The sequence below is a fragment of the Erpetoichthys calabaricus genome, chromosome 6 (assembly GCF_900747795.2).
Source record: "Erpetoichthys calabaricus chromosome 6, fErpCal1.3, whole genome shotgun sequence".
Taxonomy (NCBI): domain Eukaryota; kingdom Metazoa; phylum Chordata; class Cladistia; order Polypteriformes; family Polypteridae; genus Erpetoichthys; species Erpetoichthys calabaricus.
Window position 1 is genome coordinate 11,341,011 of NC_041399.2, and position 13,885 is coordinate 11,354,895.

Consider the following 13,885-nt stretch of genomic DNA (forward strand, 5'->3'; position numbering starts at 1 on the left):
GTAACCTCACGCGGGGCAGGAAATAAAGAAACAAGTATTGTTTTTACAAAAGTTTTTAAAGTAAAAGTGAAAATAATGCATATGTAACAATTCACAAGAAAATAACAATCTCTTTAAATTGTAGATTGCCTGCCTAAGGTAAAGTCATCCCTGATGAATGGGGACATGGGAATGAGGGGTCCTTTCATCGGATTAGTGCTATTTCAGATGTGAAATGGCAAAATGGGGGAGACAGCTTGATGAATGAGGTCTCCAGGACTTAAAACAAATCCAAATCATATTATGTGATATCATCTAATTTGAAATTCTATTCCGTACTTCTAGAATTTTTATTTTTATACTGTATTGAGGATTTATTCTGTTCTATGTATTGTACTGTATTGTATTGACCCCCTTCTTTTTGACTCCCACTGCACGCCCAATCTAACAGTAAAGGGGTCTCACTTTGAACTGCCTTTCCTGAGGTTTCTTCCATTTTTTCCCTACAAGGGTTTTTTTGGGAGTTTTTTCTGGTATTCTTAAAGGGTCAAGGCTAGGGGGCTGTCAAGAGGCAGGGCCTGTTAAAGCCTATTGCGGCACTTCTTGTGTGATTTTGGGCTATACAAAAATAAATTGTATTGTATATCCGGTAAACCAAACACAGGGGTTGGCGAGCGAAGTGAGCAGGGGGCGGAGCCCCCTAGTCTGGAAAAAAAAGTCCTTTTAAAAACAACGAGGTTAAAACAATGGCTGGAAGTAGTCTTTTAAAACAAAGTCCGGTGCCTTCTTTTACTGGTGACTCCCCCGCTTCGCCCATCCAGACTATGCGCCAGGGGAGTCACCCTACATGCAGCTGACCTTCTTCACAGTAGTGGTCTGGTGGCCTTCTGATCCCTGGCTCCAGTTCTGCTCCCCCAGACCGAGACTTGGGCTCCCCAGAGACCAGGACGCTCACGCTGGGGCTTCTACTTCTCAAGTTCCCGACTGGACAAAACTAGAAATAAGCGTATGCACAAAAAAACTCAGATACATAAAAGTGTGAGCAAGCAAAATTCTGCGCACGTTCCCTTTATAAATCCCAATCAGTATGAATTTTAACAAATAAGTATGAGTCTTCAGCCCCACCCCGACTCCCCCCAGAGTTTTGTATATCTGAATTTGCACATCAATATTAATAGTCCCTTCCATTCAGTGTTTTGTTAAAAGATAATGGCAAAAGCATGTGTAAGAAAGAAGTCCTGCTCAGTGAAGTGGAAGCAAGGAAAAATGTAAAATTTGGTGGCTTAAGCAGTGGTATAAACAACACAAGGACATTGATGGAGTGGCACAGTATGGCAGAGGTACTCAAAAGTTCAAGTTCAGAAAGTCGCACAGTGCCCAAAATAAAAAAAGAAGTGGTCAGATATCAAAGTCGATGTGAAAAGGGAAGTCGCATTCTACCGTCTGAGTGTCAACACCACTGGAGGAGGTAGCAGAATCCCCGGGCTAACACCGTTTGAGCAGCGAGCTGCTGCAATTATTGGCAAGACACTTATATACTGTATCTCGCCACAACATTAAAGAGACGCATTGTCGCATCACAGATCATTTTCACATTAATAGAGTGACAATGCTTTCTGTTTCCATCCATCCATTTTCCAACCCGCTAATTCCGAACACAGGGTCACGGGGGTCTGCCGGAGCCAATCCCAGCCAACACAGGGCACAAGGCAGGGAACCAATCCTGGGCAGGGTGCCAACCCACCGCAGGACACACACAAACACACCCACACACCAAGCACACTTGCTTTCTATTTACATAAGTAAAATCATTCTCTGAAGGAGCCTTTATAGCGATGTGCATGCAGTCAATCTTTCCGATTACGTTTGGAAAACCAAACATTGCTGAGAATTGCACTTTGATGTTTGCCTGTTCAACCACAGTATAAGGAAATCTTATATATCTGGATGACAAGCAGATAATACCATCCCATTCAGCTGGCATGGCACGACTCAGTGATGACTGAGGAATACCTGATCGGTCAGCCACTTCACACTGGAAAGCTCCCTGTAGCTAAAAACTAAAGGGTGAAATGAACTTGCAAAGGAGCAGGTAGAGCACAATTCCTCAAAGTCTGCCTTTATAAAGCTGGCCCCAGTTCAGCACACAAGGGGAAATTTACTTAGAAGACAGTCATCAGTGGATGAAGAGGGAAGACAGGGAAAAATACAAAAGGAGGACAAACTTGTATTAGTTAGTTAGCCACAGCAGATCATCTTGTTCCATATCTTCCTGTCCTCGTCGTCTTGCTCTGTCACACCCATCACCTGCATGTCCTTTCTCACCACATCCTTAAACCTTCTCCTAGGCCTTCCTCTTCTCCTCTTGTCTGGCAGCTCTATCCTTTACATCCTTTTCCAAATATACTCAGCATCTCTCCTCCCCACATGTCCAAACCAACGCAATCTCGCCTCTCTGACTTTGTCTCCCAACCGTCCAACCTGAGCTAACCCTCTAATATCCTAATTTCTAATCCTGTCCATCCTCGTCACACCCAATGCAAGTCTTAGCATCTTTAACTCTGCCACCTCCAGCTCTGTCTCCTGCTTTCTGGTCAGCGCCACCGTCTCCAGCCCATATAACATAGCTTGTCTCACTACCGTCCTGTAGACCCTCCCTTTCACTCTTGCTGATACCCGTCTGTCACAAATCACTCCTGACACTCTTCTCCACCCATTCCACCCTGCCTGCACTCTTTTTCACCTCTCTTCCACAATCCCCATTACTCTGTACTGTTGATCCCCAAGTATTTGAACTCATCCACCCTCACCAACTCTACTCCTTCATCCTCACCATTCCTCTGACCTTCCCCTCATTTACATACATGTATTCTGTCTTGGTGGTCCTACTGACCTTCATTCCTCTCCTCTCTAGAGCATATCTCCACCTCTCCAGTGTCTCCTCAACCTGCTCCCTACTCTCTCTACAGATCACAATGTCATCAGCAAACATCATAGTCCACAGGGACTCCTGTCTAATCTCGTCTGTCAACCTGTCCATCACCATTACAACTAAGAAAGGGCTCAGAGCCGATCCCTGATGTATTCCATCTTCCATGTTGAATTACTTAGGTTTTTAAATTGGATCATAGACAAAGTGAAGGAATTTTTCACAGTGGAAGAAACGATCGGGACAGATGCAGGTTGAAGTAATTTAATAACTACTGAGAACAAAACTCTCAGGTTATCCTACATGCTCTCAATTAGTGCTGGCAGGTATACCGGTTAATACCGAAAAACGTTTTTTATTTTTGTTATGATATGGATTTTTCTTATACCGCAACACTGATTTAAATAGCCTAAACAACGTTCGGAATGCAGCGCAGCGGGAAACTGTTTAAGGGGGAACCTTTTTCACTGCTACACCGCTAAACACGCATGCAACGGAGTACATGCGTTAGTGGAGGTATTGAACAGTGAAAATGGGCAGAGAACATTCTGAAACTGCACCTGTAGTAGACGATAAAGTTGAACATGATGACACAGAAGAACTTTTGCCGAAAAAAGGAGCCGTGTCTGTTATCTGGAGACACCAACTATTTACTGCAAATGATGCCGAGCTAAAGTTGTCAACATGAGCAATTTGCTGTACCACCTTAGTCGCAAACATGCTTTGGAGTCCCATGAATGAATGGAACAAAGATTGGCACCCTCCACGTCCTCAGATAAAACTGAAAAAGCGAGGGGACACTCGAGTCAGACGTCACTTGTAGATGCGTTTGCTAGAGGTACTGCCTACGACAAAAAAAGCAAGTAGTGGATCGAGATATCGAACGCCATTACAATCCATATAGCTAATGGTTCAGTGGACAGAGATTGTTAACATTAACAGAAAGTGTAGTTGGTTTACAAAACATATTTACTACTTATTCCTTTTCTAAGACATGTTCAGTGCAATACAACTTTTGACAAGCACCACTGGATATTTTACTAAGTCTAAATGCCTCTTTGGATAGTTGAAAATATGCTGTCGAAATTATAGTTTAATTTGTTTGCAAAATTTGTTCAATAAAAAGGTTCTATATTTTGACTGCTCTCATCTCTGCTATTTGCGGATGACATGGTTCTGTTGGCTTCATCGGACAGTGACCTCCAGCTCTCACTGGAGCGGTTCGCAGCCAAGTGTGAAGCGGCAGGGATAAGAGTCAGCACCTCTAAATCCGAGGCTATGGTTCTCAGCCGGAAAAGGGTGGAATGCTCTCTCTGGGTTGGGAACACATTACTGCCTCAAGTATCTTGGGGTCTTGTTCACGAGTGAGGGAAAAATGGAGCGGGAGGTCGACTGACGGATCGGTGCGGCATCCGTCGTGGTGAAGAGAGAGCTGAGCCAAAAGGTGAGGCTGTCGATTTACCAGTCGATCTACGTTCCTACCCTCACCTATGGCCGCGAGCTTTGGGTAGTGTCCGATCGTGGATACAAGCGGCCGAAATGAGTTTTCTCCGCAGGGTGGCTGGACTTTCCCTTAGAGGTGGGGTGAGGAGTTCAGTTATCCGGGAGTCGCTGCTCCTCCGCATTGAGAGAAGTCAGCTGATGTGGTTCCCCTGGACGCCTCCCTGGGTGGGGATGTTCCGGGCATGTCCCACTGGGAGAAGGCCACAGGGCAGACCCAGGACACGCTGGAGGGATTGTATCACCCGGCTAGCCTGGGAACACCTCAGGGTCCTCCCAGAGGACCTGGACGAGGTGGCCAGGGAGAGGGAGGTCTGGGCTTCCCTGCTTAGGCTGCTGCCCCCGCGACCCGACCTCAGATAAGCAGTGGATAATGGATGGATGGATGGATATTTTGACTGCAACTGTCATGCAATGGTGATTAGAGCCACCGTCTTGAAAACTATCACTTTATGGGGCCATGCAAACCTGTATTAATACTTGTGTGCACATTAAAATGTTTTCTTGTACAATGTACAATTCTCATGACAGTGGAATAGGTTATTCTTAGCCAGTCTACTGCAGTAATTGCAGTGGAAAATATGGTTAACAGCCACTCATGCATGGGAAAAAAATACCATTGAATACCGTGAAACCGGTATAATTTTGAGAAATACCGTGATATAGAATTTTGGTCATACTTCCAAGCATTACTCTCAATTATTCTGTTGTAGTGTGCATTTTTTTTTTTAACTTGCACTGCATTTTTATTGCTCTTTAATTAATACAGTAATCCCTCCTCCATCGCGGGGGTTGCGTTCCAGAGCCACCCGCGAAATAAGAAAATCCGCGAAGTAGAAACCATATGTTTATATGGTTATTTTTATATTGTCATGCTTGGGTCACAGATTTGCGCAGAAACACAGGAGGTTGTAGAGAGACAGGAACGTTATTCAAACACTGCAAACAAACATTTGTCTCTTTTTCAAAAGTTTAAACTGTGCTCCATGACAAGACAGAGATGACAGTTCTGTCTCACAATTAAAAGAATGCAAACATATCTTCCTCTTCAAAGGAGTGCGTGTCAGGAGCACAGAATGTCAAATAGATAGAGAAAACAATCTCTAGCAAACAAATCAATAGGGCTGTTTGGCTTTTAAGTATGCGAAGCACCGCGGCACAAAGCTGTTGAAGGCGGCAGCTCACACCCCCTTCGTCGGGAGCAGGGAGAGATAGAGAGAGAGAGAGAGAGAGAGAGAGAGAGAGAGTTTGTTTTTCAGTCAAAAATCAATACGTGCCCTTCGAGCTTTTAAGTATGCGAAGCACCGTGCAGCATGTCGTTTCAGGAAGCAGCTGCACAAAAGATAGCAACGTGAAGATAATCTTTCAGCATTTTTAGACGAGCGTCTGTATCGTCTAGGTGTGCGAACAGCCCCCCTGTTCAATCCCCCTACATCAGGATCAGAGAAAGTCAGCGCAAGACAGAGAGAAAAGTAAGCAATCTAGCTTCTCAGCCATCTGCCAGTAGCGTCCCTTGTATGAAATCAACTGGGCAAACCAACTGAGGAAGCATGTACCAGAAATTAAAAGACCCATTGTCCGCAGAAATCCGCGAACCAGCAAAAAATCCGCGATATATATTTAAATATGCTTACATATAAAATCTGCGATGGAGTGAAGCCGCGAAAGGCGAAGCGCGATATAGCGAGGGATCACTGTATTTTCTTTATCAGTATGCTGCTGCTGGAGTATGTGAATTTCCCCTTGGTGATTAATAAAGTATCTATCTATCATTCAAGGCTGCAATTAGTGCATCTCTGCAAGCCGGACAGTGAGACCAGTCTTACGTGAGACACTCTTTAGGAGTCAGCCAGCTGCCTTCATAGATTATAGCGCTGGATTATACCGTGGACTTGAACATTTAAAGGAGACCTCCTTGTGTTTTAAAGGAATATTTTATCTAGGGCTGAGTTATAACAGTCAACAAGACTATACAATTTGGATTGAAAAGGGCAAGGCAGAATAAGATCAGAAATGTAACCAACCAGGATAGAGGAACAGATATTTTTAAGGTTTCTGAAAGAAATTTGACATTTACTGGCAAGCATTAAATAGTGCTGCTTAAAGGTCAGACAGGCCCACATCAGTGCTGTGAGTGTTGCCAGCAAATACAGCACCTTGCGAAAGTATTCACCCCTCTCGGTGTTTGTCCTGGTTTTTGTCGCATTACAATCTGAATCTAAAATTGATTTTCATTTGGATTTTATGTAATGGACATAATATAGTCCAAATTGTCAAAGTAGAATGAAAATAAAATATCTTGCATTTATATAAAAAAAAAAACCTGAAAAGTTGTGTGCCTATGTGTGCCAGGAAAAAAGCCACTGTTTAAAGAAAACATTTCTGGAGCTTGTCCAACAGCATGTGGCGAACTCCACAAACACACTAAAGAAGGTTCTCTGGTCAGATGAGACTGAAAATGAACTTTTTGGCCCTCAAGGCAAATACCATGTGCTGCACAAACCCAACACCTCCCCATCAAGCCGAGAGCACCATTCCCACAGTGAAACATGGTGGTGGCAGCAACATGCGGTGGGGATGTTTTTCACCAGGAAAACTGGTCAGGATTGAAGGAAAGATGTATGGCACTAAATACTGTGCAATTCTTGAGGAAAATCTGTTTCAGTCTGCCAGAGATTTGAGACTGGGATGAAGGTTCACTTTCCAGAAGGACAATGGATGACCTAAACATACCGGTAAAGTGACACTAGAGTGGTTTGAAGGGAAATGTCTTGAAATGGCCTCACCAAAACCCATACCTTCTTCAAATGAGAACCTGTGACAGGACTTGAAGATTGCTGTACACCAACGCAACCCACCTAACTTGAAGGAGTTGGAATAGTTTTGCCTTGAGGAATGGGAGAGACATTCAACAAGAGATTTGCAGCTGGGAATCGCAGAAAAAAGGTGGCTCTACAAAGTACTGACTTTGTACACTTAGTATTTCTGTTTTGTTTTGGTCTTAATTATCATTTGTGTCGCGATAAATATTTTTACACCTTCAAAGTGATAGGCATGTTATTTAAACCAAATGGTGCTAAACATCCGAAAATCCATTTTGATCCCAGATTGTAATGCAACAAAACAGAGCAAACACCAAGGGGGATGAATACTTTCGCAAGGCCCTGTAACACTAATGTACAGATAATGTCTAATATGTGACCACCAGGGTGTTGGTATAACCTCACTTCTGTTCTCAGTGACTACATGTAATGTCAAATAGATTACAAAAATATTAGTTCTTCATCGTTAACATTATAAACTGAAATTAAGTTCAGCATTTACTTTATTCAGTCAGTCAGTCATTGTCCAACCCGCTATATCCTAACACAGGGTCACGGGGGTCTGCTGGAGCCAATCTCAGCCAACACAGGGCACAAGGCAGGAACAAATCCTTGGGCAGGGCGTCAGCCCACCGTAGGACAAACACCCACACACCAAGCACATACTAGGGACAATTTAGGATCACCAATGCACCTAACCTGCATGTCTTTAGACTGTGGGAGGAAACCGGAGTACCCAGAGGAAACCCACGCAGACACGGGGAGAACATGCAAACTCCACGCAGCGGGAAGCAAACCCTGGTCTCCTTACTGCGAGGCAGCTGCACTACCACTGCACTACCATGCCACCCCTTTACTTTATTCAATTAATCGTTATTTTAAATAGTGCCTTTCAAAGCAAGCACTATCATAATGCCTCTTTACCTAACAAAACTAGATGGTATCTATATTTCCAGCAACACCTGACCACCAAATTACTTTTTTACGTTTTTCAAAGTGGAAACCTACAACAAAACACGAGATGAATGGCTCTGTGGTATTACAAATAGAGATGGGACTGGACTGGCGATATAACCTCAGGGACCACTGGTCCAAACGTGCAATGTCCTGTGGTGGGTTTGGACAGGTTATGCCTTGTGATAGGTACAGTACTTGCTCCTGCAAAGTTTTATTCATTTCTGTGATTACCAGAAGCAAATCCCAAGAGGGTAGCCAGGCTATAACCCCACGTCTAAAATACAGCCCCTGCTTGATATTGTGGAACCAACATATAAATAGTTTTATCGGCCTGGCCGTGATTTGTCTGTGGATGAATCAATGATCAAATACATTCTGCCAATATATGCCAGACAAGCCCACAAAGTATGGCATAAAGGATTTTGTACTGGCAGAAGCAAACACTGGTTTCTGCCTGAAAGTAATTACATATACAGGAAAGTATTTCTTTCAAAGAGAGAACTGTCCCTTGACAAGTCAGGTTGTGCTGGGGCTGCTACAGGGATATGAACATTTGGGAAATGTGTACATGGACAATTTCTATACATCACCTGAATTGTTCATGGAGTTACAGAACAAGGGAATTAGAGCATGGGGCACAGTGAGGGTGAAGAGGAGATACATGCCTTCACAACTGAAGCCAGACAGGCTTAAAATGAAAAGAGGCAACAATTCTGTTTTTATGTGGGCAGAAAACTTGATAGCATGATGTCAAACGGGTGACTTGTCGCTATACAGTACACACCAACAATTCATGTGAGAAAGTAATTCGTCAGAAGAGAAACCCAGAAGGTAGAAAGCTGGACAAGCCAGCTGCAGTGGAGGAGTATAACTGTAAAAAGGCCGGAGTTGATCAACTGGATCATACGGTTACGGCCATAAGTCCACCAAGTGGTACCACACTGTGTACCATCGCATGCATGAGGTTGCACTGGCAAATGGCTACATATTGTTCAAGCAGGAAAAAAACACTGACCACACCATGACTGTGGCAGATTTCCACAAGAAGGTGGTCGATGGCTTGCTGGCAGAGTATGCTGCCATGCCTTTGGCAAAGAGAGGAAGGCCATCACAAAGGGCAGTGCCAGACCGGCTGACTGAGCGCCACTTTCCTTCAACATACGAGGACAAAAAGTTCAAACCTGACTGTGTTGCGTGCAGCAACAGACAACTGAAAAGGAGGCACCAGTGCAACACGTATTGTAAGCAGTGCAACGTGGCAATGAATGCAATTGGCTGCTTTGAGCGTCATCATACTTTGCTGCGTAACATGTGTGTGAGATGTATGTGAATTCACATAGTATGCAGGCTCAAACAACATGCAAGACAGTGACATTTGTCAAAATAATTTTTTTTTGTTGATTGATGTGTTGATCCATTGCTTTGTGTTCTTTTTACAGAAAAGTGAGTTTTTGGAAAAATATTCAGCCCTGGGAGAAAAGAAACAAAATTTTTTTTAAAAATCAGCCCTAAAAGAATTAAAGGCTGTAGCGATGCTGCTGTGGCTTTTTAAATACAGTGGTACCTCGGTATACGTCTTTAATCCGTTCCAAATCCTTGGACTTATACCAAACAGGACTTAATACCAAACAAATTTTTCCCATAATAAATAAAGGGAAAATGATTAATTCCGTTCCCATGAAAAAAAATTCTATTGTTATTGGCATATTATACATTGATGGGGTTGTATAAAATAATTTAAACACTGCTTAATACTTCCATCCATCCATCCATTTTCCAACCCGCTGAATCCGAACACAGGGTCATGGGGGTCTGCTGGAGCCAATCCCAGCCAACACAGGGCACAAGGCAGGAACCAATCCCGGGCAGGGTGCCAACCCACCGCAGGACACACACACACAAACACACCCACACACCAAGTACACACTAGGGCCAATTTAGAAACGCCAATCCACCTAACCTGCATGTCTTTGGACTGTGGGAGGAAACCGGAGTACCCGGAGGAAACCCACGCAGACATGGGGAGAACATGCAAACTCCATGCAGGGAGGACCCGGGAAGCGAACCCAGGTCCCCAGATCTCCCAACTGCGAGGCAGCAGCGCTACCCACTGCGCCACCATGCCACCCCTGCTTAATACTAAAATACATAAATACAAAAGCAATTAGATGAAGTAAATGAAAGTTTAACCTCACTTTACCTTGCTGAGAAGAGTCGAGTGCCTGCTAAGACTGCTCTTTCCCATCTTTTAACCTTCTTTATCGTCCTCTTTTCCTTCGATCCATCTATGCCCCCGTTCCTGGTGCCGACCCGTATATATACATCCACCCGCGCCTCCGTGGGCGCAGTGCCTTAATCACATGCCGCAGGAAGCCAATGAAGCAGTTGAGAACGATCGCACCCACACGTGCAGGTGCGACTCGCTCCACCTACCTCATTAACTCCCTGCGATCATGCAATCACGCCCACGGAGAACGACACGGCTATACGGATTTAAAACCTGGCCCTTTATTTTGAAGCCGCAGACCCGCTATACCACAGGCAGTCTTGGCTTTGTCTCGAGAAAGGTAAACAAAGGTAGCATGTAGTGTTCTAGCACGCGAGTTGTATTCCAAACAAAGGTTGTATACCAAGCAAAATTTTTCGCGTCCAAACAGGACTTCTACCAAGTTGGACTTATACCGAGGTACCACTGTATTATTTATTAAACTATATTTACAAGATTAAACTATACTTACAAGATTAAGATTTGCTGAACACCAGCAAAACCAAGGAGCTGGTGGTGGATTTTAGGAGGCCCAGGCCCCTCATGGACCCTGTGATCATCAGAGGTGACTGTGTGCAGAGGGTGCAGACCTGTAAATACCTGGGAGTGCAGCTGGATGATAAATTGGACTGGAATGTCAATATTGATGCTCTGTGCAAGAGAGGACAGAGCCGACTATACTTCCTTAGAAGACTGGCGTCTTTCAACATCTGCAATAAGACGGTTGTGTCGAGCACCCTCTTCTACGCGGTGGCGTGCTGGGGAGGCAGCATTAAGAAGGAGGACGCCTGGACAAACTGGTGAGGAAAGCAGGCTCTATTGTAGGCACGGAGCTGGACAGTTTAACATCCGTGGCAGAATAAGATGAGCATCATCAGTATATTTTTTTCTGCACACACTCTCATTTGATCTTTTTGTCCTGTAAATTGTTTTCTTAACAATTAACTTCAGAAAGCTTTGAAATCACTTTAGTTTCTTTATTTGCACAGCACCTCCTGACTCACCCGTATGAGAAAATCAAGAATTATGATGTACCTCTTGACTAATCTTGATGTCTAGTTATGAAAGATGTCAAGTTTTTTGGGGTCCCCCCATTTTTGGCCCTCTGGACTCTAATTTAGGCTACTACTGGACAATATTTTGTGCAGGAAATTACACCCTTATGATAAAGGGTAAGCCAATAGCAGTCTTACATCAAAAATGATCGAAAGGGCTTGAAGCTGTGCAGGCCACGTCAACTCACCCCAGGTATTCACCACCTAATGGGATGCAAGGGGTCAAAGTCAATCCTTTTCACAAAACTTTTAAAAACAGGGACTCAGTAATATAGGTAGAGTGTCATTTTTATGACATTTTGAGGTCACCAATCATGAATGAATATGATAAGATGTTTGACATTTCATTCTTTACCAGTGGTCCTATCCCTCTAAGAGCCTCTCCCAGAAGGCAAAACATGGAAAATTTCAAACAAACATATGTGGGGTATCTTTTTAGACTATTTCAAGGTCAGTGATTACAAATATTTTTTGATCCGTTAGTAGAGATCTGGCCCTCAGTGGACCTCCATCAGGAATTGTGAAAAATGACACATTTCTATTGCAATCGAGAATATTCAGACTTTAAACATTTAAATTGTGGAACGCATTTTAACATTTCAAATATATGAAGAAAATATTCTTGTTTATTAAGTTCTTCTACCACACTAAGTAAATCAGTACATTTTGCATAATTTCCTTTCATGGATTAATAAAGCATTTCATCATCATTATCATTTACATTTTTCTTCTTTTTTAGTCATTCTGGTATGTGATCAGACCATAGTGTGTGTGTGGATATATTTATATCTCTCTCTGTTTATTTATTTATTTATTGAGTGTCAGTAAAAAGCAACATTTCCCTAGGGCAGCGTTTCTCAACCTTTAAGTATTTGCGACCCGAGTTTTCATAACAGTTTTAATCGCGCCCCCCTAACATTTTTTTTGAAAGGAGCCCACTAATACCAATTTGTTCTTTTTTAATTAATGGTATATCATAGATGCATATTTTATTATACCTACTTAACTTTTATCGACATTTATCTAACTCTGTATTTATTTTTCTAGTGTCAGAATGTAGTTTAAGTTAATTTGTTTTGGTTTCAATAGATGTATTTTTCATATTTTCGATTCTTATTCTAGGGGGGCCCACCCCACAGTTTGAGAACCACTGCCCTAGGGACAAAATAAAGTTCCATCATCGGAACAAATCCACATTTGGGGTGCTTAGGCAAATTTTTACCTTTTTCACATTTTAAATGAAAGATTAATTAAATAAACAACAAATTCTTCTACAGTCAATCAAATACTGTATGTGATATGTTGGATCAGTTAAACTTAGTTATCCTGCAACATAAATACATCTTCACTTGGCTACAAGAAAATGATAAGATTGTGACAGCAGTGATCATTAAGTGGCAGGCACCAGGTCATCACAGACACCGTCAGGACAATTAAGGCCCTTTAACTACCCTTAAAGCACATTTTCTGACTGCGATACGAAATCGGGGAGCCTATTAAAAGCACGGATCACTACATAAATAAGGGACAGTACTAGGCACCGACATCGCACAACCCTCAAAAAGACACGGTTTCTACGACATTTTGATAATCCACTCATCTCGTATTTTTTTAACCGATACGTTCTTGTCCACCCTCTTTTTTTTCGAGATAACGTGAATTATAGCTATAGAAATCCGCAAAAGGCAGCCCTGTGACGAATTCCGGGAGCTCGAGTGCAGACACACTCCTCAAAATCTCACATTCTCAAGTAGCAGCCACTTTCCTATTCATGTGAAACTTACACATTATAAAACTAAATGTTGTCAGACGTCATCGCTCGGTTTATTTTCTTGACGGGTTGCCTGAACTAACAATGTCAGTTCCGCGTATCATATACAAGACCTCAATGCATTTGCCGGGTTCAAATAACAAACCATATAAACACAACTTATTAAATAGAAGTTTCCGGCGGGAGGACCGGTCAGTTTGCTCACCTCTGACAAAACTTTCCTCAGGTTATTATCATAAACTCTGGACATTTTTATATCCCCCTTCCGTTAGAAGAATTCATATAAACAGTTCACGTACACCAGACAGCAATGTTCTTCACACGGACTCAAACGCGAACGGACCCAAGTTTGCCGCTTGCCCCTCAAAAGGTGTGGTTGTGACCTTGGCGCATGCGTCGAGCTGTAAATGGCAAGCTGAGTCTGCCATTTTGGGAGTGGCGTAAGCATTGCCGGTTGCCATAACCATAGACATAGAATTACTAGACGCCTCATGACCAGCAGCATCACACGCCAACGTCGCCGCCATATTGCGAGTGGCACTGCTGCGGAGTGAAGTAATGGATAAAGATGCCTCAAGCATGTGCTGCTGTACGCTACAAACCACA

At 43.1% G+C, this 13,885-nt stretch overlaps 1 protein-coding gene across 2 annotated transcripts in view; it reads right to left on the bottom strand.

Moving 5' to 3' along the window:
- Positions 1 to 13,642, bottom strand: part of LOC114653207 (E3 ubiquitin-protein ligase RNF31-like) — a 77,198-nt gene extending 63,556 nt beyond the window's left edge. The window contains exon 1 of one of the 2 annotated variants that reach the window (XM_028803393.2): positions 13,485 to 13,637. In XM_028803393.2, coding sequence (XP_028659226.1) covers positions 13,485 to 13,529 — 45 coding nt within the window. In that variant the 5' untranslated portion in view covers positions 13,530 to 13,637. Of the gene's footprint in view, positions 1 to 13,484 lie in introns of both variants that reach the window. The other variant, XM_051929254.1, reaches the window with a different exon arrangement.
- Positions 13,643 to 13,885: the final 243 nt, after the last annotated feature.